The 25,317-nt window shown below is 49.1% G+C and overlaps 10 protein-coding genes across 10 annotated transcripts; 4 read left to right on the forward strand and 6 right to left on the reverse strand.

Annotated features, from left to right (window-relative positions):
* The first annotated feature begins 39 nt into the window (after positions 1 to 39).
* BKA67DRAFT_558695 (ankyrin repeat-containing domain protein) lies at positions 40 to 3,039 on the forward strand. Its single transcript, XM_046102339.1, has one exon. It carries the CDS (start codon positions 359 to 361, stop codon positions 2,663 to 2,665), a length of 2,307 nt encoding a protein of 768 aa, XP_045962910.1. The 5' UTR covers positions 40 to 358; the 3' UTR covers positions 2,666 to 3,039.
* Positions 3,040 to 3,813: 774 nt separating this feature from the next.
* Positions 3,814 to 4,784, forward strand: BKA67DRAFT_219196 (uncharacterized protein). The gene has a single exon (XM_046095553.1). The coding sequence runs from the start codon at positions 4,023 to 4,025 to the stop codon at positions 4,551 to 4,553; it is 531 nt and encodes a 176-aa protein (XP_045962911.1). The 5' UTR covers positions 3,814 to 4,022; the 3' UTR covers positions 4,554 to 4,784.
* Positions 4,785 to 5,609: 825 nt separating this feature from the next.
* On the reverse strand, positions 5,610 to 6,997 carry BKA67DRAFT_620832 (putative fructosyl amino acid oxidase; the record flags this gene model as incomplete). The annotated part of the gene is made up of 2 exons (XM_046105478.1): positions 5,874 to 6,997; positions 5,610 to 5,802 (listed from the first exon to the last, which is right to left on the reverse strand). The coding sequence occupies exons 1-2, from the start codon at positions 6,968 to 6,970 to the stop codon at positions 5,610 to 5,612; spliced, it is 1,290 nt and encodes a 429-aa protein (XP_045962912.1). The 5' UTR covers positions 6,971 to 6,997.
* A 907-nt stretch (positions 6,998 to 7,904) lies between these two features.
* Positions 7,905 to 9,188, reverse strand: BKA67DRAFT_513199 (uncharacterized protein; the record flags this gene model as incomplete). The annotated part of the gene is made up of 2 exons (XM_046097547.1): positions 7,905 to 8,818; positions 8,882 to 9,188. Coding segments are annotated over 2 exons (1,221 nt in total), but the record flags the coding sequence as incomplete, so codon positions are not given.
* A 57-nt stretch (positions 9,189 to 9,245) lies between these two features.
* Positions 9,246 to 9,817, reverse strand: BKA67DRAFT_656829 (uncharacterized protein; the record flags this gene model as incomplete). Its single annotated transcript, XM_046107014.1, has 3 exons — positions 9,246 to 9,402; positions 9,456 to 9,521; positions 9,573 to 9,817. 3 exons carry the CDS (start codon positions 9,815 to 9,817, stop codon positions 9,246 to 9,248), a joined length of 468 nt encoding a protein of 155 aa, XP_045962914.1.
* Positions 9,818 to 10,726: 909 nt separating this feature from the next.
* BKA67DRAFT_558726 (uncharacterized protein) lies at positions 10,727 to 12,664 on the forward strand. The gene has a single exon (XM_046102340.1). The coding sequence runs from the start codon at positions 11,012 to 11,014 to the stop codon at positions 12,434 to 12,436; it is 1,425 nt and encodes a 474-aa protein (XP_045962915.1). The 5' UTR covers positions 10,727 to 11,011; the 3' UTR covers positions 12,437 to 12,664.
* A 538-nt stretch (positions 12,665 to 13,202) lies between these two features.
* On the forward strand, positions 13,203 to 14,414 carry BKA67DRAFT_656831 (NmrA family protein; the record flags this gene model as incomplete). Its single annotated transcript, XM_046107015.1, has 2 exons — positions 13,203 to 13,269; positions 13,324 to 14,414. 2 exons carry the CDS (start codon positions 13,203 to 13,205, stop codon positions 14,412 to 14,414), a joined length of 1,158 nt encoding a protein of 385 aa, XP_045962916.1.
* Positions 14,415 to 15,425: 1,011 nt separating this feature from the next.
* Positions 15,426 to 16,346, reverse strand: BKA67DRAFT_219306 (uncharacterized protein). Its single transcript, XM_046095554.1, has one exon. It carries the CDS (start codon positions 16,113 to 16,115, stop codon positions 15,591 to 15,593), a length of 525 nt encoding a protein of 174 aa, XP_045962917.1. The 5' UTR covers positions 16,116 to 16,346; the 3' UTR covers positions 15,426 to 15,590.
* A 1,737-nt stretch (positions 16,347 to 18,083) lies between these two features.
* BKA67DRAFT_512132 (phosphatidic acid phosphatase type 2/haloperoxidase) lies at positions 18,084 to 19,322 on the reverse strand (the record flags this gene model as incomplete). Its single annotated transcript, XM_046097450.1, has 2 exons — positions 18,084 to 19,040; positions 19,110 to 19,322. The coding sequence occupies 2 exons, from the start codon at positions 19,320 to 19,322 to the stop codon at positions 18,084 to 18,086; spliced, it is 1,170 nt and encodes a 389-aa protein (XP_045962918.1).
* A 3,271-nt stretch (positions 19,323 to 22,593) lies between these two features.
* On the reverse strand, positions 22,594 to 23,214 carry BKA67DRAFT_533808 (uncharacterized protein; the record flags this gene model as incomplete). Its single annotated transcript, XM_046099763.1, has 1 exon — positions 22,594 to 23,214. The coding sequence occupies one exon, from the start codon at positions 23,212 to 23,214 to the stop codon at positions 22,594 to 22,596; it is 621 nt and encodes a 206-aa protein (XP_045962919.1).
* Positions 23,215 to 25,317: the final 2,103 nt, after the last annotated feature.

Consider the following 25,317-nt stretch of genomic DNA (forward strand, 5'->3'; position numbering starts at 1 on the left):
GTTGAGCTCGTTTGATTTTGAGATAGTGTGACCAGGTCCCCCACCGTATTTGGCTCATTTACGTTTGGGATAGCGTGGCCGTCTACGAAATTGTGTTATAATGGTGTAAATCCTTGCGGTCTGAATAGGTGGCTGAGAGCAGTCCGAATAGGGCCAGTTCCTGATGTTACCGATTACTAAAATTACCTTAGCTGTAGGATCCCGGAGCCTGGGAACGACGTCATAGTAACCTCACCTTCGCCTCCACTGAGATGCGGACTCGCTGCGTACATTGCCAGTAACCAGGTTCAAACTCGTTCGAGCTTTATTACCTAGAGGTACCTACCTACCTTACGTATTCCACTCTTACCAACCAAACATGTCGTACTCCGACGTCCATAGCATCTGCGACCTTCCTCCTGAGCTGCTTCTCCAAGTGGCTCAACACCTATCATTCAAAGACCACGCTCGATGGCTCCTGGCAGATCGACGACATAGGGCCTGTCTCTCCCCTATCCTGTATCTCAGGCTGCTGCCATTAAGAACAGACGCCTCAGGCTCGGGTGGGGATGCTAGTCAAATTACCCGAAAAGACGTGGTGCAGTGGGCAGTAGAGCATGGGCGAGTCTGTACCCTGAAGAATGTCGACGAGTTTGAGGACATGGCATCATTCTTCGGCACTGCTCTGACATCAAGTGTGGCCGGCCTCGAGTTGACACCCATCCACCAAGCTGCCCTTTGCGGGCAGGCCTCTGTCATCGACTATTTGCTGCAGAAGGGGGCGGACGTCAACGCCAGCACCACAAATGGCCTCCTTCCCATGCACTTGGCCAAGACAGGTGAGGTGGTGCACCTTCTTGCTGACCACGGCGGCCGGCTCTATTCTGATGCCACTCCATCCGGTGTGTCGGCTCTGACAAGCAGCATCTCCCACCAGTGCGAGCCCAGCGCTGTCACCGCGTTTGTCCAGCTCGGGGCGGATCCAAACCATGTCGCCCAGGACGGCACAACGGCTGCCGAAGTCGCCATTGTACAAGGCAGCGTCGATGCTCTTGGCATCCTTCTCGATTCCGGCGTCGATGCGAACAAAGCTCTTCCAAGTGGAGGTTCCCTGCTATACAAAGCCATATGGCTTGGGGCGAGAGATCACGGTGCCGAAATGGCCAAAACCATGGCCACCATGCTCCTTGATCGAGGAGCATCTCCCAACAGCGGCCTCGATTCGGCCTTGGACGCCTTTTACAACAGCGAACCATGCCATACACCAAGTTTGTTCCTGGCCGTGATGATACCATTTTCAGCTGACTTAGTTCAGCTGCTTCTAGAGAGAGGCGCAGATCAGTACATGCCATATACTCGGTACAGAGACCCCTTCTACACGGCCGAGAGGCCAATCCGTGGATTCGAACAGGCCTATGCCAAATCGCTTGTCGCCAACCTGGTCGCTGCAATGATCGATTCCGCGCCTCACCCTCCAGACCCCGATGGTATCCGGAAACTAAAGCTGTTGATACAATACGGCGGTAACATCGACACGAAAATCCAGGACCATACGCTGCTGCAGTACAGTCTGCGTCAGGATGGCCCACGGGCCCAGAGGGCCTTGGACATAATCCAACCCCTCATCACACTCGGCGCTGATGTCACCCTTGTCGACTCGGAGGGCAACAGCACTCTCCACCTCCTGTGCGGGTCCTTCTTCCACCAAGTCCAACGGAATTGGGAGTATTCTCGTAGTATATGGTATACTAAGCTGCTCCGGCCGTCACCCCTCTCCTCGCTTATAGACGTGCTCATGGAGCGGGGCGCCGACCCTAACGCAAAGGATGCCCAGGGAAGGACTCCCTTGATGATTCTATGCAGGCATGCGCATACCGTCCCGACTGCGTTGCTGATCAACGTTCTCATACGACATCGGAGCGTCGATGTCAAGTCCGTCGACAAGCGAGGCTGGAACGCGCTGCACTACGCTACAGGCGAACCGGCGGACCCGTTCCACCACGAACCCTGCTTCCGCCTGCAGGTGCTGTTGAGCCGCGGCAACGAGGGGGCGGCCCTCGGTGTGAATGATGTGAATGCTTACAGCGATGCTGGGCGCACACCACTTCACCTGCTGCTCGAAGCGCGAGATAGCTCATCGGGTGGCCGTAACGATGAGATGCAACGGCGGATGATGACCAAGACAAGGGCTCTGGCAATGCTCATACGGGCCGGCGCCGATGTGCGAGCGCGAACCCGCCGGTCATCAGGAGCTACCACTTCGTCGGTCGCCGGGACTGGAGGAGGAGATACGCCTCTGCACCTGGCATTGCAGGGCCACGAACTTGAAACACTGCTTACTACCCGACTCCTGCTCCGCCACGGCGCAACTGCCGATATCAATCACGTGTCGCCGGGCCTAGGGCTGACGCCGCTGATGATGGTGGTGGCGGCAGCAGGTCGGGGTGAGTTGTCCCGAAATATAACCGAGGACATGAGTCGCTTGCTGTTGACGGCCGGAGCGGATGCTCAGATGCGCGACACCAGAGGCCGTACTGCTTGGGACATATATGTGGAGCTTAAAGGCTTGCCCCCGTCCATCTCGCCGTGGACTTTGTGTTTAGAAGGAGTGGTGCCTGGGGATCTGGGCACTGACAATAGCCCTGGTCCAGAGGATAGACGGACTCTGAGTTCGTTGGTCATATAGGTACCTGTTAGCTACCTTAGCAAGGCTGCCCATATTCAGGGTGCGATTTAAAATCGTTGGAGGGGATGAATCTCGTTTGTACAGTTAGATCTATCATGTATCTTGTCGGAAACGTACAGGTACCTATCCACTATCTAATACATGTGGTCCAGAACCTCACTTACCGATCTGGCCCTCTTTGAAGTCACTTTGGCATACGTTAAGCTTTCAATTTCGCGAAAATTCCTCCACAGTCTTAAGTTACCAGTTTCTTTCATGTTGAAACTTCCTGGGATTTTCTGTAAATCCTTAATTCTTGCCTAAACATGTAACCCGTATTGAGACATTTTTTCCTCTCAGCCATATCATTTCGTGCCCTTCTTGCCAAATTTACACTGCTTGCTGCAGACAACACCAGAGTGATGCCCGGGAAAATCGACAATAAGGTGCTGACAGACTAATCCCAATGACTGCTCTTACTGGTTGGCGGCTGGCTGAGGCTAGCCTCGGACTCAGCTCCCCATCGTCGGAAGTGGCAGCTCAGCCTCAAATTTTGTCCCACAAACACTTGGCTTGAATTTCCAGAACAAATGCATCATGACATCACAGTCTCGGACTCTTGTCCCACCAGTTCGCCAGTGAGGTGACAATCATAGACTGCCCCTTTACGGCTGGTCTTTGCGGCCGCCATACGATCATGGCCTCGGATTGAAGCAGATCGCCAGTCATCTGCTGCTCCACTTCCTCCCAGTTCCTGGGCCGATGTTTATACGATTGATGCAGGTCCCTACAGGTGTGAAGACCCGGATACAACGAATAGCAGTCCTTTCAGAGCTTACATATTGATGTCATGAACAAGTTGGACCCAAGAATCTGGAGGAGTCTTACTTCGGACGTCACGGGCGTCCAAGCATGGAGCAGGTTGTGAGAGGGTCTTTGGAAGGACAAGACATAATGCATCCAGTACCAAAATTATCAGGTGCACCGTCATAATTAACTCCACTGTTGACGTCCCCAAAGCCCTTTCGACAACGCCTTGGCGATGATTACTCAAGATCCCAGTACGTCACTTCTTGCTTCCTTTGAGGCTTTGATGCTTTTGTTCTGGTATCGTTGACGTCGATTGATGTCCAGACTCTTTGAAGTTTGTCTACAATCGAGATGAAGATAAAATTTCCAATCCTGAAAACCTATGACCGACGTATATATAGTGCATGGAAGAACCCCTTATTGTGAGGAGCATGAACCCTAGCACATACACAGCCAATTCAACCATCTCATATCCTCTTGCACTCACAAATACACCATTTAGAAACAAAATCATCATCTCAGCCATCTCTCGCCCCAGCTTTAGTCTTCAATCATAAGGCCTATCTTCATGATGGCGTTCAGAGCAGCTATTACCACCCTCCTTTTTGGCTCAGCCATGTTGCATAGCGTCTCGGCAATGGCACCTGAGGGCTTCACTGAGATTGTTCGCAGAAAGGGAGGAGACCCCGAGTGCTCATTCTCTGATAAAGAGTCCGTCGATTGCTGGAAGCTTACTGACTCCGACAACGGAAAGACAGCATGCATAGGTTGGGTCACCGGAGGTTTCACTTGTAAGCCATGGAAGGAGGAGGTATTCGATGATCTGAAAGAAGCCGTGAAGAAGCAGGCCACTACAGACGGACAGTGGAAGACCAGCACACAAGGACACTGGTTGGCCGGCTGGCAGCTTGGGAGCTCGGCCACTGCCGACCAAAAGAACTTTGGTGACAAGTTTGCCTTCCTGCTCGACGACGTGAGGAAGGAGCCCGAGGGCAAGTGGAACCAGGGTTTCAAGAGATGGTACTACAGCTACGACTCGGACTTCATCGTCATCGACTGGAACAACGGCTGGTCAAACCAATGCGACCAGGAGGCGTAGAATGACTTTCCAGTCACCTGAACACTCGGATATTTTGATATACGGTACGGAATTGTACGCAGTTTATGCGTTGATATATGACACGCAATTATGAGCGATTTTTGCGCGGATACACGATACAGGTTTATGAGCAAGTCTTGAAATTTTAGTACACATTTGCAGCGCATGTCCCAGTATTTCTTTTATTTAGACGACGGCTTTACTGTCCTTAACATGAATGGTATCTTCTAACTTCTCGCTGATTTCTCATCTTTTCTTTGCCGCCCCCGCTGTAAAGCTGCCGTCCTGGTCTTCAGGTGAGTTCACAGTGAAGTCCGGACTTGTCAAGTCGAATGATAATCGGTAACCACTGCAAACCTTGGCAGATACAAATCTGGTCCAGCCAATGGATCCTATCAACAGCCCACCGCATATAAAAGCGCCCTAAAGCGGCCAGCAAATGGTAGAAACATTGCTCGGCAGTGACGCATTCGTGTCTGCTAGATTGCCATATTATTTGGACCGCTGGGGAATCCCCGGTGTTGTATGTTTACTTTTTCTCATCATTATTGTCCAAAGATCAAATAAGGAGGATTACAACCCTTATATACCTTATAGCAGTCCGGTACCGGTTAAGCTCGGACACAGGTTCAGTTGCGTTTGCTGCTCAGCAACTAACGTCTCTCAACGGTGCCAATAATTACACGCCAGAGTTGGTTTCTCGTCTCCAATTACATTGATTCTCCTCGCGGTGCAAATATTTTGATAACATGACGTTCATGGCCGGCACGTATCTCGTTATTTGATCCTCGCTTTACTCGGCACATAATAAATGTACTACATACTCCTCCGTGCTGGGTGCAGCGAAACAATGATCTGGAGAGATTACAAAGTGGTGATAAATGGCGCAGACAAAAACGCCATTAGTCGAAGTGCCAGGGTCAACCCACGTCCCGTGCCACGGTGAGATGTCGCCATCACTTCCGCGGTATAGCTGGGTCAGCATGTCAGGCGATAGAACTTCTCAAATTTGGAGAGGGGATCACACGCGGCGCTTCACGACCATTCTTATTTGGTCTATAATTTGGCCTGCTCAAGTTTGGATAACACTCGTAATGGGGGTCCACCACGACTTCCGTCCCCTTTCTTAGCAGCTACACTCTGACCATTTGGGAGACGTAATCTCCATTTCTGACGCAATTCTTCTGACGCTTTATTCTCAAAACAATCCGAGATATATCTTCCCAATACAGGGAGGAATTTGAACGCGCTACGTTGCGAGGTGTTAGCAATGAATTAAAATCAAATACATGACAAGCAAATTTCAAAATTGGCACTCACTGTCCGGCTCCACCGGTGGCCAAGAAAAGCCCAGCGATCTCAGGGTGATGATCGACTACGAAATGGCCCTCGGGGGTGTCAGAATACCAGCAAAGACGACGACGTAGCCAAGGGCGATTGGCGAACTGTGGTAATAGTTGACCCAAACCCTCTCTCAGCGCGTCATCTGCATCATCCGGAAGATAGGAGCTCTCGGCGTTGCTCTTATCACTTCTCGGTGTGGAGACGAGATTGTTTCCGTATGCGACAGGCGCTTTCGTAGCAAATCCATATCCATGACGGGCGATTTTGAGTAAGTTAGTCTCGGGTGTTGGTGGGAAGCAAAATACGCCAGTGCTTAAGTTGATGATTACCGGCATCTTCTCAATAGATTTGGCTTCTTCGGGTGTGAGCTGAATGAAACCGACCGGCTGACCAGATGCAGTGCTTGCTGACTCTATGGGTACAAGTGTGTTCGTCCAAGCCCCAGTGGATAGAATGACTCGAGATGCCAATAGTCGACCTCCATCAGCTACGTTGACACCAACCACAGACTTTCCTTCGTATCTCAAAGAAATGACCCTGCCCCTGCTTCCAGTGATGAAAGAGACTCCCACTGCACTGCAATTTGTGGCTAGTTTTCGTATGGCTGTTTCCGCATTTGCCCAGCCGCCACGTGGATTGTTGTAAGCTTTGAGTCCGTCAAGATTTGCCTGAATGCTGGGGTACACCTTGCGGACAGCTTCTGCATCCGGATACTCGATAGTCGACTGGCCTAGGCCTTGACTGGTCTTCTGACTCTCCTCTATGTAGGCATTGCCAGAACGTTTGGCAAGCTGCACGAAACCAGATCCAAAATAGTGGTCGGCGAACGTGGTGCACCACTCTGCGTAGGCTTCACGGGCCATCTGGGCATATAATGAGTCGGCATAATCAATACGGATGATCCTTGATACATCGACGCTGCTACCATCAGGCACAGGAGGTAGATATCGATCTACCACTGTGATGTTATGGTAGCCGCGTTGAGCGAGTTCCCATGCAGTAGACAAGCCAAAAACGCCTGCTCCGATGATGAGTATAGACTCAGTCTTCTGGGGAGGTTCTTGTGATGTCATAATGGGAGCGTTTCGGTAGTGATTCTATGGCTTTAGGAGGTGCACATAGAAATGAATGATACAAGTTAATGTAAGATCCAGAAGAGCCAACCGGGCATGCCTAAAGTTTTTATTATGCATAGAGTTCCGCTCTCCATTTTCCGTGCCCATTATTATTGTCCCACTTAAGTCTGATACTACTTTGACACGGGCCGTATGGGGCGCAGTCACGACAGGCTGGTAGCCCATGTTTTTACGTAAAACCATGTTGCGGAAGGTAATTTCTTAGTCTACTATATTCGTTGCAGCGCATCACGTTGCGAGACCGAATCGTGTCAAATACGCAATCTATTGGGGCATTTCATATCCAAGATCAGGCTAGCTTCGATGCAAGGCATCAGGACCGTCCTTTAGAAAGTCATGCATTATGTACATCAACTGGAAACACAGTGATAGTTCTCTTGAACTCAAATATGGAGGAAATACAGTGTCTCAATGAAAACTGTCAGAAGCTTAAAATATCAGAATCCTCGTGAACAGGCATCCACGAGAAATCCATCGCGGCGATTTCAGAGAAGAATTCGTCCAAAGATGCTTGTTCGCAGGGGCCCGCCTGAAATAATCCTATGTCATCCTCAGTACTTCGTTGCATTGTAGAATTGGTTGCATAACGATGCGGGTGTTCCGCTAGTGGATGTGCATAGTTGGTTGGAATGTCAGGCACTGTATTACTAGCCGCGTCATTATGTAAGGGGGTTTGATCAGATGTGCCGACTGAAAATGCTGCCAAAATGTTAATGTCGAGAAGTGCCCACACGTCAGCTGGTCTGAAAAACAGATCGGAATCATGGTTATCACGCTGGTGTGGCCTCTGGCCGCAAGGTGCTGGAAGACAACGAAGAATGTTTAGCTGTGACCAGATTAGTTGCCTGTCAGAGATTGTACCGATGTTCAGCTATACCTTTTTCTCCAGATGATGCCATCTCGGGTTTAAAGAGGACAAGACTTCCTCACACTTGCAGAATCCCCTCCTTGCGTTCTCGGAGATCCCGGCGTCGCGAGAGAACCGAAGTAGCCATAGTATGCTAGCAGCTGTGACGATCATTTGCCCGATTAAGGGATTGCGTATTTCCATCTCCACGGCCTCACAGGCTTCGAGGAGTTGAGCAATCCAGCCCGAGTGATAAATAGCTTGATCAAGCATCTGCTGTAAGAACAGCCGTGGCGGCGAAGCTCGTCTATTGTCCCTGAGCACGAACACATGTATGAAGGGATGGCTCAGAAGGGCACACGCAGAATGCAAAGAGAACTGTAGTAGGACCCAAGATATCCAATATTCCCAATCACTCTTTACCTCTTGAACAGATCTGTCTTGAAATTTGACGTGTCGCAAAAGATATTTCGAGGGGAGTCGGGTTTCGAAATCATGAATCTTACTGAACAGCCGAGTATGATCTGAGCACGGCTGCCACGGTTGCTCCAACTTGCCCAATCTGAGACTTTGTATATGTCCAGCGATTTCCGTCCAAATTGATATCACTTCGACACAAAAAGAATTGATGTCACATTCTTCCGTGGGAGTATTTCCACCGATGTCGGGAGAGTTCCCATGAGCCGAACTTGGTACCTTTACTGACGGCAGCCTGTGCATCTCCGGGCAAGGAAGCGGGCTGAGAAAGTCCGTGGGCGGATTCGTTGGTGGGCCGAAGGCATTCTCAAGAATTAAGACGCTCCAATAGGCGTGGCATCGTTCTTCTGTCTCAGGCAAATGCCTCCACTGCGCCGTGCCTTTTTGGCCGACATGTCGTCGAAGAGTTCCAAGCCTTGCGGCCATTCCAATGGTCATCCAGCACTGTGTGAGATTTGATCCTAGTACCAAGTCAAATAAGTCAGCATCCATATTTTATACTTTGTAATCAAAGATCAGATTACCTAGCATATCAGATAGCGCCAGCAGGCAGAGAGCTCTGGACACATTACAATTATCAACGCCCTGTGAAGCTAATGCTAACGTCGTGTCTTGAGCTCTAGCCCGGTAAAAATCGATGGCATCTTCTTCTCTTCCTTGGAAGTATGAGGTTTTTGTGTACCTGAGAACCAAGGATAAGAAGCTAAATAAGAGAAATTGTGGGAATGCCTTGATATGAAAATTCAATGTCCGAATATTGAATAGTGGTAATGGCTGGAAGTGTATCTTGCGCTGATATGTTTCCGTTAATGACTCTAATACCTCGTCTGGGAGATCATGCCTGATGCCACCATTAATATTTCCATAAGGCAAACCGCAAGTACGATCTTACCAGTTGCTGTTGTAGTTGTGTATGTCACTGTTGTACTCCTTCGATGTTGAGTTTCCGCCACCTTGAGCCATTTGAAACGATTCATGACCCTCACGAAAAATGATAGGCGACAAAGCAGGAGACTCGTCGTTGCCCGCGGGTCTCGTGATATTCCTTGAACCACGGTTAAAACGTTTAAATGCTTGAACATTTATGTGACAGCTCACCGAAGAGCGCCCCGAGTCTTTTCGCCGTGAGATTTTATAGCGTCTTTTTGGTTTGGTATCGGCCACCTGTGGCAAAGTCAGCCGCGGCCTGCGCGATGTTATAAAATAAGCTCATACGACCGCGGTCCTCTGTTAGAGTTTCCCGTCGCCGCCGGCCGTGATCGAGAGAGGTAAGTACATGGTTGACCAAGTCGTTGACAGAATGAGCACATGGGCTTCTCCCCAGGCACCTCGTCTTCTTCCGGCTGGATGTGGATCAGATTTCCCGTATGATGATGAGGGCTCCTGAGCTCGGAGCCTTGGACGATGCACTCACCGGCACGACTCGCAAGCACGCCGTGCACGTGATCTGGGTACTGCATGATCTCCCATTATCGTCACTGACGCCAGGACTTGTATTAGCCCTGGAAATTTCGAGGAATGTGGGAACGGTTATGAAAAGAAAAGCGCTCGATTGAGAGAAACCCTCACAGCAATAGAATCCGACAAGTGGGTCTTTCAGTGACGCGGAGAAGAAACACTTCCATTCTGCCGTGCCCACTTCCATAACCATGTCAATCGCACGATGTGCATTAGACTTCAAGCCAATTTAATGCATTACCCACCAACCACAAATTCAACCGGATCCATTGTGCAAGTCCCATGGTTACCATCAAAAAGTCGGCCGAGCGAGGAAAGACTGCGCCTATCCACTAAACATAAAATGATAGTACTTGTCGGGGATTAAGCACTTTTCAACACCGTGCCCACTCTTACCGCTAGACCAGAGCTCAATCCGTCCCCACTTCGAGAATTCAGTATCGTCGAATTTGTTACGTCTTTGCCACGGATCATACCATTGGGACCATTGACAAGTATCACTCGGTTTACACATCAATGATATAAACACCAGTTGTGCTCCAGCATCTGTATCCAAGGAAAATTTGACTCTATTTATACACTGTTATGTAATGTCGCGATTTCAATTACTTACTTTTATGTACATTCATGTCCTAGCCCAGTCCAACGACCAGCTGTCAAGATTATACACCAGCGCCGCGACTGAGAATGAAACCTGGACCAGTCTATTTAGTTAGTCGCAAAGCTCTGTTGAAGAAACACCTGACACCCTTTCGCGCAAATTATCTTTCTACCTTGCCTGCATCAAGCCCGCCGTTCTGCAATGCCAGTATTAGATGACCGACTTTCAATATGTTACGACATTTTTGTGCCATTGATACACATTTGAACTCTGCAGGTTCATTTATGCGGGTCGCTCTGGGGCAAAATAAGTCACAGCCAATAGCCAGTTGAACTACGAGGATATTGGCTTCAGACGGACTGCTGAGAACCCTCCGGCCACCCATTCTGACGCTTACAAACCAAACCAAACCCAAAAACCCTCCGGGGCGGCCTCGGTTCAATCGGACAGCAGCACGGCAATTGTTGCGTGCTCCCCGTTTTGTCTTGGCAGGCTTTCTCTCATCTTAATTGATTTATGATTATTGAGCCTTTGACCTGGTTCGTTTTCGCATTCTCAGTTCCACGGACTTTGCGCATTCAGAAGAGACGGTTGAATGGACGCTATTATTCACCCTACACAAAAGCGTGTCTCATGTGAGAACTGCCGAAAGCGCAAGGCAAAATGTCTACGCCAGCACCCCAATGATTACATATGCTCGAGATGCACTCTCCTCGGTGAAGTATGCATCGCTGGACGGCAGAAGAAAGTAGGTCGGCCGCGCGGGGCGTTAGGTTATAGCGAAAGGGCTGTAAGAAACTCAAGTGCTTTGTCTACACGCTTTGGAAAAACCATGTCGCATGGAGCTGCTGGTGGTACTCATGAAGATGCCATGTTCCCTCAAGATAGTAACCCTCCGCCATGGAGCAGACCGGCGTCACCGGCTCTCGCGCCATCATCATTTTTCCCAGCGACACGGGAGGAGGGTTCATCCGAGAACACCGATCCCAACATCGAAGCAGATCTGCTCAACCTTGTTCTGCCGATAACAGGCAAAAACACAGTATTCTGGGATGGCGCCTACGAACCTTCCAGGACTCTGTGCTCACTGCCAACAAACGAGTCAAATTCGGGTCTTCTTACACCAACCAGTCGATTGCTTCCCACATCTCTTGCGAGCGTGCGCACGATAGCCGGGTCAAACCAACTCCATTCAAGTACAATCACGGACTTAGAAGCCATGGCCAAACTTTCTAAAATCAACACAGACCTACACAGCCGCGTGGCGGCGGCTGAGACCAATGAAGTCGATCTTGACTTGAATAGCCTCTGTTATAGAAGCGGTCCATTATACATTGATAAATCCACGCTTGTCGAGTATGTGCTTGCGGCATCTCAAAATTTTATCTTAGTCCTGCACCGGCTGCGCGCGAGCCGACCCACTCGTGGAGTACCATGTGTTTCACTGTCTCTTGACTCGCAGACAGATATCCCTACCGAGGCTCGTGACATGTTAGAATCACTTGAGCCTTCGTGGATTAGAGCACTCCGATCTCCTTCGGACGGCTCAAGCCTTCCACAGTCTGGCCTTTTCCCGTCAACTCCCGGCGCTTCGGGATCGTTGTCGGCCCCTCTCGCGCTGATGATCACAAGTATATTCGTCCAGCTCATCACACTTTACGAGCTCAACCTGAGACACTTGATGCCCCGTATTGAGAGACTCTCCGTCGAGCCTATTCTCATGCCTATTCCAGGCCTCACGTTCGATGGTTTATTGGTAGCAGAGCCGTGTACCCAAGGGATGCAGTTCTCCGAAGTCATTGTGAGTTTGCTGGAGAGAATTGAGAGGTCTTTGGGGATTGGCATGATGCCTGACGGAGGCGAAGCCGGTCTGCTGTCCGTACGACAGATACAGACACTCTGGAGCGCGCTGCAGGACAACGTCGACAGTACTAGCGGCTATGGTTTGACGAGGGTGGAGCATGTGAAAGACAGATTCAGGGCTGTTTATACAACCTTGAAGCAAATTGTACTAAAATAATACGTCAGGCTGAACAAATTACATTTTCACGTGTTGTGTGCGAAAAGAGACCATGACAGTCAGTGTCTATTTAATTCACTATTAATAGAGGTTTGGAATTACCCCGAGAGCTGGAAACTCGATAGCTTATACTGAGCGTTTGAGCTCATTTACTTTATTACCGAGACAAACTAAGATTAAGCTATTTTCGTAGAGCATACAGAATATCAGTTGAAATGTGTATCTTTGGACTAATTTTGTATACCATATTATACCAACCATAGATACAAATCATCCTCTGCAACCCATAGACTGCCAACCTGAGGCGGTTCTTGGAAAGCTACCGCTCGAGAGGTGATTACTATTCCGCCAGCATAACCGGACAGCCTACCCAGCGTAAGCGAGGATACGTGATACCCGTCCGTGCGTATTGCCATCATCGATGAACATAGCGTAGAAAAACCTTCCGGTCCTCTGAACGAGATCGGCGAGCCAGAAGCCAAGGACAAAACCATCCGTTCATTCAGTAATGGCGGACAATCTAATCAAAACAATAGAATATCTATAGAAATGAGCCAAGCAGTTTGGCACTTAGATATCTAATACAAAGCTTAGTCATGTTCGCTGAAACCTTCCGGATACTCAACGGCTTGCAATTCCACGAGTATAAATAGCTGCAGTCTTCTTTCCACGTCAGTTTTCTTTTCACATAAAACTTCCAATCATAAAACGCAGGGCTCAATTATATCATCTAAAACACCCACTAAGAATTACATCTATCACCATTATGGCCGACTTGAAGGAGATTGCAGTTATTGGTGGCACTGGCGCCCAGGGCATACCTGTGGTAGAAGGTAAGTGACAGGTGCAATGCAATGACCATACATGGATTGTACTTATTTCGAAAGCGCTGGCTGCGAGCGGAAGATACCGCCTCAGGGTCTTGACGCGCGACCCCGAGTCCGCCCGTGCAAAGCGGCTCGCTGGTCTTCCAAACGTCACGATGCTCCGAGGCGCCCAAACCAACCAGGAGGATTTGCACAAGGTGTTTCACGGTGTATATGGCGCCTGGGTCAACCTTGACGGATTTACCTTGGGAGAGAAGGACGAGCTGTTCTACGGCTTTAGAGCCTACGAGATCGCGAGGTCGGAACATGTACAGCACTACGTTTGGGCAAACATTGAATACGCCATGGATGCCGCTGACTTCGACGAGAAATATCATTGCGGCCATATGGAGTCGAAGGGCCGGGTTGGCAAGTTCATGCTTGCACAGGGTCAAATGAGCATGAAAACCACCCTCTTCAGCACTGGGCCCTACATGGACATGCTTTTGGACGGAATGTTCGTGCCTATTGGACAAGCAGATGGTTCCCTCCTATGGTCCAATCCAGCCCGTGAGTATTTCCACATGCCTCTGCACGCTCTATCAGCATCCAATCGCCGCTTGTACGATTTCCCTTGGCGGTTCATTTCGCACTGGCTGACTCTTGCTGAAGCGAGCGATGTGAAGTTCCCGCTGATCGCCCTCGATGATATCGGCATATACAACCTCTGGATTTTCGATAACCCATCCGAGTCAGCGGGTATTGACCTCCAAGTTGTGACGGACAATGTTAGCTTCGGTGAAATTGCTAAGATCTTCACTAGAGTCGTAGGCAAACCGGCTTTCCACAAGACTATACCTTGGGATCAATATGCGAATTCCGCAGAGCCTTATCCGGGCGCATCTGTCAACTGGGCTCTTGGTCCTCATGCTCTTCGAGATGAATCTGTCATGAGCTGGCGTGATAACTTCGGGGCTTGGTGGCGTTATTGGGGAGACGGGATCACCCATGCTCGAGACACGACGATCCTGGATCGGATCCATCCTAAGCGCATGAAGAGCGTGGCAGAATGGATGAAGCATGTTGGATATGACGGAAAGCAGAGGAGTGTGTTGAAAATGGTTGATGATTGGAGTAGCAAGCACGGGGCACCGCGCTCTTACTCGAACTAGATTCGCAGCCCACTGTAAGCTGGAACTAGCGTCACTTCAGGACATCAGACTCATCAGCCCAGGCTCTAAGGTATTCATCCGATAGATTTAAGTCGGCAAATTGCGTCGTATGAGAAACTGTGTTAGGACCCTTGCACGCTGGGACTATTCATACGGAATCAAGCAGTGTGTCATAAAATCGTTCATAAGCAAGTCCCTGCTTGGATAGCTTAAAAAGCATGTAGAGACCATACCCTAAGTCATGTAGGTCTTGACCGAGAGACATGTTATGACAGACCACACCCACATCTTAATCAGTCCTTGCCGTAAAGAGTCAAACGTTGAGAAATTGGACGTATATGTTTGAATCGTCACCTACAGCACCGTTGAACAAGTTCCATCAACGCATTGTAATTGACTGCTTGCTCTCAAGGTCACATTTACTTCATTGTTGAAGAACGTCCATCTGCGAGACTCTACGGCACGCAGGGTGGCTATCATAAGGATTGCGACGAAAGGATGCGTCAATGTTTCCTATATGTAAGCGGCTTGTTTCACGGTCGTAATCATCATCTTATGCTGATTCGCCCGAGAGAAGACTGGGCTCAATCAAATAACCGGTTATTCTTAGGCAAGTGCGAAAAAAGGGCGGCACTGAATGCTTTACTTGTGAATCCAACACGAGGATCCGTCACGCCAAAATCACCACCAAACGCCCCAGCAGTCAAGTACTGTACAATTAGCAGGGATGAAGATGATAGAATTTCACCTTGATTCTGCCTTGGCCAATGGCGTGATACATATGGTACCGACCAGGCAGTACTTTCATCGCAGAAGCAAACCGTCGAGTAAGCAAGCAAGGCCATATATTCTTAGTTTTACCTCAGCTGGTCATGAAGGTCAACAACATCAAGTTTCACATACTCGTGCAATACAAAGCAAAACAAACGACTGACTCGACATATGGGTATCATTACTTGAATGTTTGGTTAAGATATACAGCCTCATTCTTGTCCGTAGCCTCTCGTCTCCCACATCATGATTCATTAACTTGGAAATTATTGCCCCCACTCTCCTCCGTGCAAGGCCTCTGCCCTTCGATTTAACGCTCACTGCTCACTGAACGTGAACGACGTTCTTGGAGCCACGCGGACATTCGACCTTTGTTACGCTTCTGCACTGTGTCTGTCGCACATACTAGAGCATAGCGACAGCCACACCAGCAGCCAGAGCGGCAGCTGCGAAGGGCATGCCGGTCTCGCGTGGACCGGCGTTCTTGGAGCTGCTCGCAGAGGTGATCTGAGCCAGGATAGAGCTGCAGGCGCTTCCAGTGGCGCCGGCAAAGTACGAGTTCAGCTCGCTGGTAACCTCAGGAACGTCGCTGCAGGCCTGGTAGACGGAACGGACCTCTGGGAGGTGTTGGCTCTGCCACGAGCTATAAGAGCTGGCGTAGTTGCTGAGGCTGCTGCCCAACGTGCCGGTGACGGTGGGGAAGGCACACTCGTCGGTTAGGGTGGCGGTGGCGAGGTAGGTGAGAACCTCGCCGCTTGGCGTTGGGACGCTGTCGGTTATGGAAGGAAGATATTTGCTGGCAGCACTTGTGCAAGCAGCTGTATCGCGGGCCTCAATGCCACGGGCGACAGGTGTGGGTACATCATTGCCGGGGAGGGCCGAGGCGCCGAGCAGCGATGAGGCAGTGACGAAGACCGTAGTGAAGCGCATCTTGACGGCGTGATATTGAGGAGGTTTGGAATAGCAGATAAGTGCGCAAGAAAGCCGGCGTTTGCGTAAGAGCAGCAAGGGAATTGCAACACTGAGAATGATATGGATATACGTTTTCTGGGGTTCATCAAACAACAGAGTTGCGCCGGCCCTACCTCTTATGCTTAATTTACATGCTTACTGAGGAGCTTAGCGCAATCTGGGCTGCGCTGGCTCGTCCCACCGAGACATTGGTTATCTCGGCTACATATCATTTCCAAGGCGTCCAAGGCAGATTGGAAGAGCGCAGATCCCAGACCGAGTGAGAAATAAACAACGACTGCCGCAGCTGAAGGATTCGAGCGCCCTCTAGGAGCAGGATACGAGGTTGAGCTGCAAGTGAGCGGCGTCAACGCGAAACCGCCAAAGATCCACTCTTTTAGCTGGGACAGTCTGGAATAAGGATTGGTGGGAAGCGAACGGTCATTTAGCGTCGGCCGCGCTGATTAGTGTCTGAGTCCATGGGGTTGGAGTGTTTGACTCTGAGCTTTGGAGCAGAACGAGCACTACCTGAGACATGCTGAGCTGGGCAAGAATATTTCTCGCAGTGTACCGTTTACGCGCATTGATTGAGGAGTATGTAAGCATCTCCAGCTCGGTGATTCCCTCAGGATCAGGACTGTCGGAGATTTGGTCCAGCCACTGAAGTTTGAGTGGTTCAAGGAAAACAACATGGAAAACGACATGTAAGCACCCCGACCCTTCGAAGGTGCATCGAACAACAGGGGTTCCACTGAAAGAGCAACAACCAATTGTAGGTCGCGGGAGATGATCGGATGCAACCTTACATAGCTGATGCTCACATTCTGACAGCTCAGCTGTGCCTTTTCTTGGCATCTAGCTAAAAACCCACTTGATCCCTCTAATTGCCTTTCGACCGCAGCACAAATTTCCCCTTAGCTCTCAGGCCAAGCCAAGCTGAATACTTGCCAGCTCAGCTTATGAGTTTTGTGAACGTGCGTTTGAGGTCGGAGGAACAGAGACAAAGGATTGGGAAGCTGCACTGATAGACGAAGATGCTGCTGGGTGACTGCCGTGAACTTTTAGTTGTGAAATTTTCGCTGCCACGGTCATGTGACCACGAATCTTGTGTGTCCGTGCATTAAAAGTATATACTGTATGTACGAAAAGGTCTTCCCTCCACAGTGCAATAACGTGTAACTAATGTTACTACCCTCACATTAGCGCTGTTGCTCTGGGTCTCCTTAGAACTTGGCACGCTTCATACGGCAATCCATTTGCCGCCCCGTCACGAATTCTGTCCAAAGTGACTAATTCTGGCAGTGTACCACAGTAGACTGCCACGACGGGCTAATAGGGCTGAGCTATGCAGGCCGCCCAAAGTGTAAGCTGTCAACCAATTTTTCTGGGGACCATTGACAGTATGGGTAATGCACCCACGAATAGTACTGGACACCATGGAATTGAGCGCACAATCGACTAGCGCTCAGACGATGCGCTGAAAACGGTGGTTCAATACAATGAGTTTATGTAACTGCTAGGTTTTGGGCTGAGACAGAAGTGTGAGTTTGCTGGTGCCACGAATATTGATCACTAAATGGCTGGGTCACATCACACCCACGTGCTGCTCAGCTCACCACACTCGAATGTCATCACAGATTTGATGCCTGTCTCTTCGCTGCCGACGTCTCAAATTACAACTCAACAGAACATTTCAGGTTAATGAATGCTGAACAAGTCATTGTAAATAATAGGAGCTTGGTCCCGTAAATGAAACAAATTAAGTTATATTACCATTTAGAGGTATCACGGGTATCGAACGGTACCCAAAATGCAATAGTTAAACAAAGTCCTGGCCAACGCTGATGCAAGACTATATACTTAAACGCCGAAGAATACAGTGACATTCTACCATATCTCATGAAAATTAACACTAATCAGAACTGATCATATCGTCTAGCTCTTGTCTTAAACCATATCAGCACCATGAGTAGGGCTGGTGCCAACTGGTTTGCGGTTCACATAGCCGGCACCGTTGGAGCCGCTAACACCGTAGTCACTGTTGCCGTGCTTCTCGCCGTGGTGTCCGTTGTGGAATCCGTGTCCGCCGTTGCCCCAACCGACCTTGCGTGTCCAAAGAGCATCGCCAAGCTCCACGCCGCTGCCACCATAGCTGAAGGGGGCGCTGCGGTTGAGAGGGATGTGGTTGTAGCGCCAGTCCCAGATGGCAGCATATGTCATGCGGTATGCTGAGAAGGCCATCATGGTTCCAATGATGGCTCCGGCAACGATGTCGTACCAGTTGTGGAACTCATCAATGGTCAGGGCACCACCAATCAAAACGGCGCCAAGAATGGGCGCATAGATAGCAATCAGCTTCCACATGGCCGGGTGGTAGTTGGCGAAGACCTTGAGCTTGGCGTTCAGGTAAAGGTATAGGTACACAAAACCGGCAAATGCTGCAGTGGTGTGTCCAGATGGGAACGACTCGAGAGAGTCGTCAATCTCGTCGATGTCACCAGTGCAGATCTCGCGGGTGTAGTAAACGCTTTGGAACCCAGCAGCATTGTACCCGGCACCGACATCGCCAGGGTTATTGCTGGCGAGGCTGAGGTCTGGCTTACAAACAGCCAGGAAGTGAGGGCGAAGACCACCAATCAACCACTTCAAGAACACCTGGAAGACGGCAGCGCTGATCAGTGAGTACAGCAGGCCAATAGTAGCGTTGTTGACATCCCAAAATGAGCGAATGCGGATCTGCATGAAGAGGAAGACGGCGATAGGAACGAGAGCGGCCAGCAGAGCAGCCGCCCAGATGGGAATAATCTCCTTTCGCAGAGGGTAACCAAACTCAGGGTACACGATCTCGCCATCGGAGAACGTAACGGGGAACGAACGAGTTGGGGCAGGGTGAGCCATGTATACCTGGAGTGTTCATGTCAGCTTGTAGTCCATATGTCGCATCACGGGATTGTTCAGGAATTTCCAACTTACACCCAACCCGATGGCGCCCATGATAGCCATTGTCAAGATATCGAGCCAGGTCAACTTCAACCATTGACCGAAGCTTGGTCGCTTGCCCATAGAATACGCCTCAGAAACATGATCACGGCGTTTGTGTCGAGTACCGTTCGTCGTAGAGGTCGCCGCCGCTCCGTTGTTGTTCACAGCGGGCTCGTTGCGAGCTTTGTGCTTGAAAAGACCCATGATAGCTTTGATGCGCTCCTGCGACTGGTGACTAGCGTCCGGGGATGAGGTCGACTGGGATGATACCCTTCAAGACGGATCAGCACAACTACTGGTGGTACCGTAATGGTGGATAGTTGATTGTTGGAACTAGGACTGGGAAGCAAAACTCTAATTGTCGGTTGGATATGAGGGTATATATCCAAGTCTTGGACCCTTGCCGTGTCAATCTCCCCTTTACCTGATTAATGACGGGTAGCACTGAACACAAAGACATCACACAAAGCCCATGCGTGATTCGTGCCATACTACGCGATTTACTGGACGGGAAGCTTGTTTAAGCCATGGACAGACTTGACGTCATTCTTGTGAATCTTCAGATTGATATGTGCGGTCTCGACTGCCAGAGCCATTCCGGCAGAGTTAAGCTTACCGTACGAAACACCTTGAAATGGTTTGGACCAACAAGCAGGAACCAATCAAAAATCCAAGGGAGATTTGAGTGGAAGGACCGTACTCCCAATTGGGTTTCGATCGTGATTCACGACGCGTGGTGTTGCATGGGCTGTTCTCCACACGATCACCGCTCTGTTGCTTTCCGAACGTCATTGGGACGGTAAACTTGGCAAAACTTGGCACATGCTTGTTTCAACTCGAGTGACGAGCCAGGGAGTCTTTGATTTGCTAATCAAACTGCAAGTAAACTTCCGGAGTAGAATGTCCTTTGCATTTTGCCTTGAATGGAAGCCTTGTTGTAGATTTAATTCACGGTCATCAACCACCTGTGTTGGAATAGCTTGTGCAGGTGGCCATGTTCACGAAAACTGGAAAGGAAAAAAAAAAAGTCCAACAGTGCACCAATGCTACTTTGCTTAGTGGCCGTAGCACTAATTAGCTGGCTCCCAGATGCGCTCAACTCCACTACTCTCCGGCAATGCTAACCGGTTTTTGTGGATAATAACTTTTTGTGGTTGGACGAAGTTCCTGGTTGCCGATTACTTGGCTGATGTTATTATACTCATCATGCTCATCAAATTGATGGACCGCCGGCTATTGATGGACCGCCGGCGCTTGGCGGTGCTTGTCGTGCATCGTCAAGGTTCCTGGATTGACTTTATCCCTGCTTTCGTGCCGCACCTCGTCATGATACGTGACGGTCCAAGTCATGGACAATCTGAGCAGCGAAGTCAATCGCAGACTCACAAACAATGTTCGCAACATGAAACCAGCTCCTATCAACTTGCGAAAATTACGCAGTACGTTATCGTGAACGAAAATGTATCGCGTTCGAGCGTAAAGAGGATGTTCACCGCCGATCGTTGAATCCTGGTCAACTCACCAAGCTGGCTCTGTATCGCTTCATCCTGTGACTACAACTTTGACTAGACTAAATTGAACCATGGACAAATTAGTCGACTCGCAGCAGTGAAAAGTATTGCTGCGAAATCAGGAAACTCGACGAAGCTTTGATGCAAGTCTCGTCTACAAGGAACCCTTGCGGTGCGGCATGCTGGCGAATTCTTGGCATATAAGAAGAAAGGTTGAAGGCGGGATTGACGCTGAACCATCAGTTAACTCTTTTCCAGCGGCACTTGCTGGATCCTTGGTATTGCACAAAGGTCGGAGATGTATGCGCGAGTGCTAGAAGGAAGAGCGGCTTGTCTGGAAACTCAAGGAAGAAGCCAACATTAGCAGAACGTAAGTTTTCTAAATGAAGACATTAAAAGTACGTCGGTGAGAATCATCAGCCTGCGGTAGCACGCGGTGTAGATGGGCGGGGGATATCTTGGCAACGAACTTCAGCCTATGAAGTTTCTTCTTTGCTTTTCGCTAATGGAATTGCGAGGAAGTTATAGGCAGGAAGCACTGACAACTTCCCATTTCTGTGTCAGTGATGGGTCTTTCAAACCCAGTTGAACCCCGGCTGAAACGTATACGTGAAGTCTGGACTGACTTGACGAACGCTGTTTAGATGGATCAGCCTTTTGGAAAAGAAATTCCCGCAAGCCGACACCACCCTAAAAAGTAGCAAAGTGACAACCGAGCAGTTCATGGAGCTTATGATGAAGATTGTGATACTGTTTCATACAAGATTTAGACTGTTGGCGAAAATTATGGTGGAAAGTGGATGTTCTTTCCCGCTGGCGCGACGTTGGATCAGGATACAATGATCTTTTCCGGCATACACCGGACTGGTGTTGGACTCGGCTCCTGGACATTACGATCACAGGTGACATGACCGAACCCGCTGACAATTCAGTGATTGCTGTGCTCAATTTCAATGATCCCATTCGCCAGGAGAAACAACAACATTCTTCGACTTGACAATAACCGCTTAGACTCTACAACGAACCAGATACCAGAATAGTCGATCAGTATGACATTCATACAGACGAAGTTCTGAAACCCCGAACATTGCAGCTAACATATGCTAATGATACGTGTGTCGCAGCAAACTGTAACAATCCGTATTTTGCCATCTGGCGCACCACAGATACTGTCCCATTCATCTGGCATAAATTATGTCATGGTACCTCGGAGCTTGTCCAACCAATTACGTACTCTAACGGTTCAGATGTTCAAGCTGCCCAGCATGTTCCACCTACCGACCTTTCCTCCTGGCACACTGTTTTGGGAACTGCTATACAACCACTGGCTCTCTATTTCATCTGTCTGGCCCCTGGCCTATGTCTTAAAACATACCAATATTGTCATGACAGCCAATGAGATCTGGAAAATTGGAGCAACGGCTGAGGTTGCTCGGGTTTGCATTTAGAACACGACTTGGCAGGGGCAACATGGTTACCAAACCGTAAAATGCTATACCCTTCCATTAAGGTATACAAAAGAAAAAGCCAATGCAGACCACGTTGTGGCTTCCCACGACCAATACTGATGAACGCGGTCCGCTAGGCAAAGTGGGCGGCATGGAGAAGAGGATGGACCAGAGTCGAAATATTCACGGTTGGCCGTAGTGAGTCATAACCATCTTTCGAGTGGCATTGAACTAACTTATTCTGCCATGATCCCTCAGCATCGATTTGGCGATTTTTACCACGTCATTGAACTTCTTATTGGAAAAGATTTTAGCCTTGATGGCGCCGGGGAGTTTGCGTCTTATTAATTATCGACCACATATTTCACACAGTACGGTGACCGCTGTGTGCAGAAGAATGCGTCGTTCGTAGTTCTGCTTGGTTAAATCAATATAGTCTAGCTATTTCCCGGTAGAGACTCAACCATTAGTTTCGTTCAAACTTCGAAAGACAGACATTGAGCATGGAATAGCGTCTTAGTCCATGAGATTCTCCACCTCTGACTCCGTCCACCCAGCTTCAGTCAGTCTCAGCCGTTCCACGAAGCTTTTCATTTCTTCTCGTAGTCTCTCATTCTCGATGGAGAGCACCTCTGCTCTCTGATCTTCTTCCCTGTAAGTTTCTGCCAACGGCTCGTAGCACGCCACACACAGCGCCATGCCCTTCGCATGCGCTTTGTAAGGTCTCGCAGGCAAACAATACTTGCTGCACTTGAGGCAGATGACATGTTTCACACCTTGGACACTGATGATGTCGCTCCGCGTATACTTGGGCCGGCCATACCGGTTGTCTAGTCCGCAGTCGATGCAGAACCTGGTCTCGGGCGCGCTGCCATTCTTCCCACGTCTCCCCCTTTGCATGCTATCGGCGAAGTGCATGCGGCGCCTGAGTCTGAGGCAAGTGAAACATGCGTGAAGATCCTTGAATCTTGCCTCCGCCGAGTTCTCTGCCTCCAGTAACAGGCGGTAGGTGATGGGGATAATCCCCCGGAAATGTTTGCACACTGCGCGCAGCATCAATTGGCCGAGGCCATCTAAACTAGCAACAATCTGATTTTGGGTTTCTCCCGGTAAGATCGTCAGACTTGCTCTATTCATGGCGGCAGGCTCGATCGACAAATGGAAACATGAGGTCAAGTAGATAATTACCATGTTGTGCATGTTTGTCACGGATCGGCGCGCAGGACGGATCCGTTTTTGTGGTGGGGTAATGCTATTTGGAGCCTGAACTGACCAGGTACAAAACCTAGTAGCTGGGCGTGGTTTGGCAATAGTTCCGCAGGTACCAAAACAGCACTAGCGGCATATGTTTAACATATGTTCAACATATACATATCGGGCGGGTTTCGCACACTGGAAAGATAGCGATAGGTATATTGAAAACATAGCCTTATATATACTACAAGTATAGCGCTATGTGCATTGGAAATTTAGTGCTACGTGCAATGGATATATAGCGTTATTTGTACTAGAAATATAGCGCTACGTGCACTAAAGATATAATGTATGTCGAACATATGTGTAACATAAGCGCGATATATGCTAAACAGATATTCGATATAAAACCCGTTATATAATATAACAATTTCTACAACTAGTATAGAACACTGTCTTGGTAAAGGATAGGTCTGATGCACTGAAAGGAAGAGCCTGAATCTACTCAAGCATAGGATAGCAAATATGGTGCTCGCATGTGCGTGGGATCGCAAGTGTAACGCTCTAAGCGTGAAATAATAGTATAGGTACTGTCAAGTAGTATATAGAAGTCTAAGTCTACAAAAGAGAATATCGGTGTACGGAAAGTGGGCATATGCCCACTGGCTAAGTCACGTGATCATCACTTCCCAAGTTAGGTGATCCGAGAGCTCGTCGCCTTAGTGTACGGAGTGCTCTCCGTTCACTGTGGCCATCTATAGTCATCCATATTGCCACATAGAACTTAGCTTAAAAGCCATTAAATATATGTAGAGCTTATGTTAAACATATGTTAGACATATGCCTTTAGCGCCGTTTTTTGGTACTTGTTAGGACTATTACCAAGCCACGCCAAGTCCTTAGGTTTCTACCTGGTCAGTGTGTTTTTGTACCTGGTCGAGCAAATCCTCTGTTATGTGAGGGGTCGTTCCATACCGTCGAAACTGGTATCGAGTATGGACAACCGCGGACAACTCCAAGCTCACAGAGAGCATTGCTCCTTGCGACACGAAGCATTTGCCTATTCTTTCCTACCAGTTTGAATTTGTGAGTCTGAGCATAAAGCCTATGTCTGACAAACAGGGACGTGATCTGCCGAGGCGAAATACAATGTATGCCTAAGTTAGGTACTAACATAGGGACTAGTGTCCTGAAGATCGGCTCATTTGACTGTGCATTGTTCAAAGGCCAACTGGCGTTAGAATGAACCTCATCCCGCAATTCAAATACGACTTCTATACGGAGTAGTGACTGAACACAAATCTAGACATGTTTGTAAAGAATGTTTGAGGTTGCAAATCCGACCCGTCTTTGGCTGAATTTAATTATTCGATCATATAGGTAGGCTCTAGTCGCTCGCTGCCTATGTTGTTACTAGGATAATTTCGGAAGTCGTTCTGTTGATCTTGGTCTAGGTTAGGGTTCTCACGGGAATAGCCGGACCAAGGCTTAGCACCACTTATATAACAATCGGACCTTCATATTCCCATCAGTGGGTTTCCGTGTTAAGTAGTATGTTGGCAATATGGATTATTGCCATTTGAATCTTGCGTGCGATGTGAACTGGTAAATGGTGTAACTCATGCAACTAGAGTTATGAGGGTGCAGGCCCAAGTGAAAACGATCACTACGTAATTATTTAGCTGAAGTAGGTACCAATGGAAACCGGTGATACTCATGATGAAGGACATCCCGAAGCTATGTTATAGGCCAGGCGCTCCAGCATTTGGCCACATCCCGTGCATTGGAAAGAATCAGACGAGCCATCCAGACTAAACATTGATTTCTGCATCTGCGACGTTTTCTATCATGCGTAGTTGTGCTATTTTTACCTGTTGATCCCCTGTTCGCTTCTCGGTGCCGAGGTGCCCATGGTCTTTTAGCATGTAGTGGTAGCTGTTTCACTGATTCTAGCGTGATCCTCCAGAGATCTTAAACCCCGCAGCGCCCACCTCTGGGCCCCGATTAATGTGACCTACAGTGAGGATTGTGATTAAAGTGGCGACC

This window comes from Truncatella angustata (assembly GCF_020726525.1).
Source record: "Truncatella angustata strain MPI-SDFR-AT-0073 chromosome Unknown BKA67scaffold_2, whole genome shotgun sequence".
NCBI lineage: Eukaryota > Fungi > Ascomycota > Sordariomycetes > Amphisphaeriales > Sporocadaceae > Truncatella > Truncatella angustata.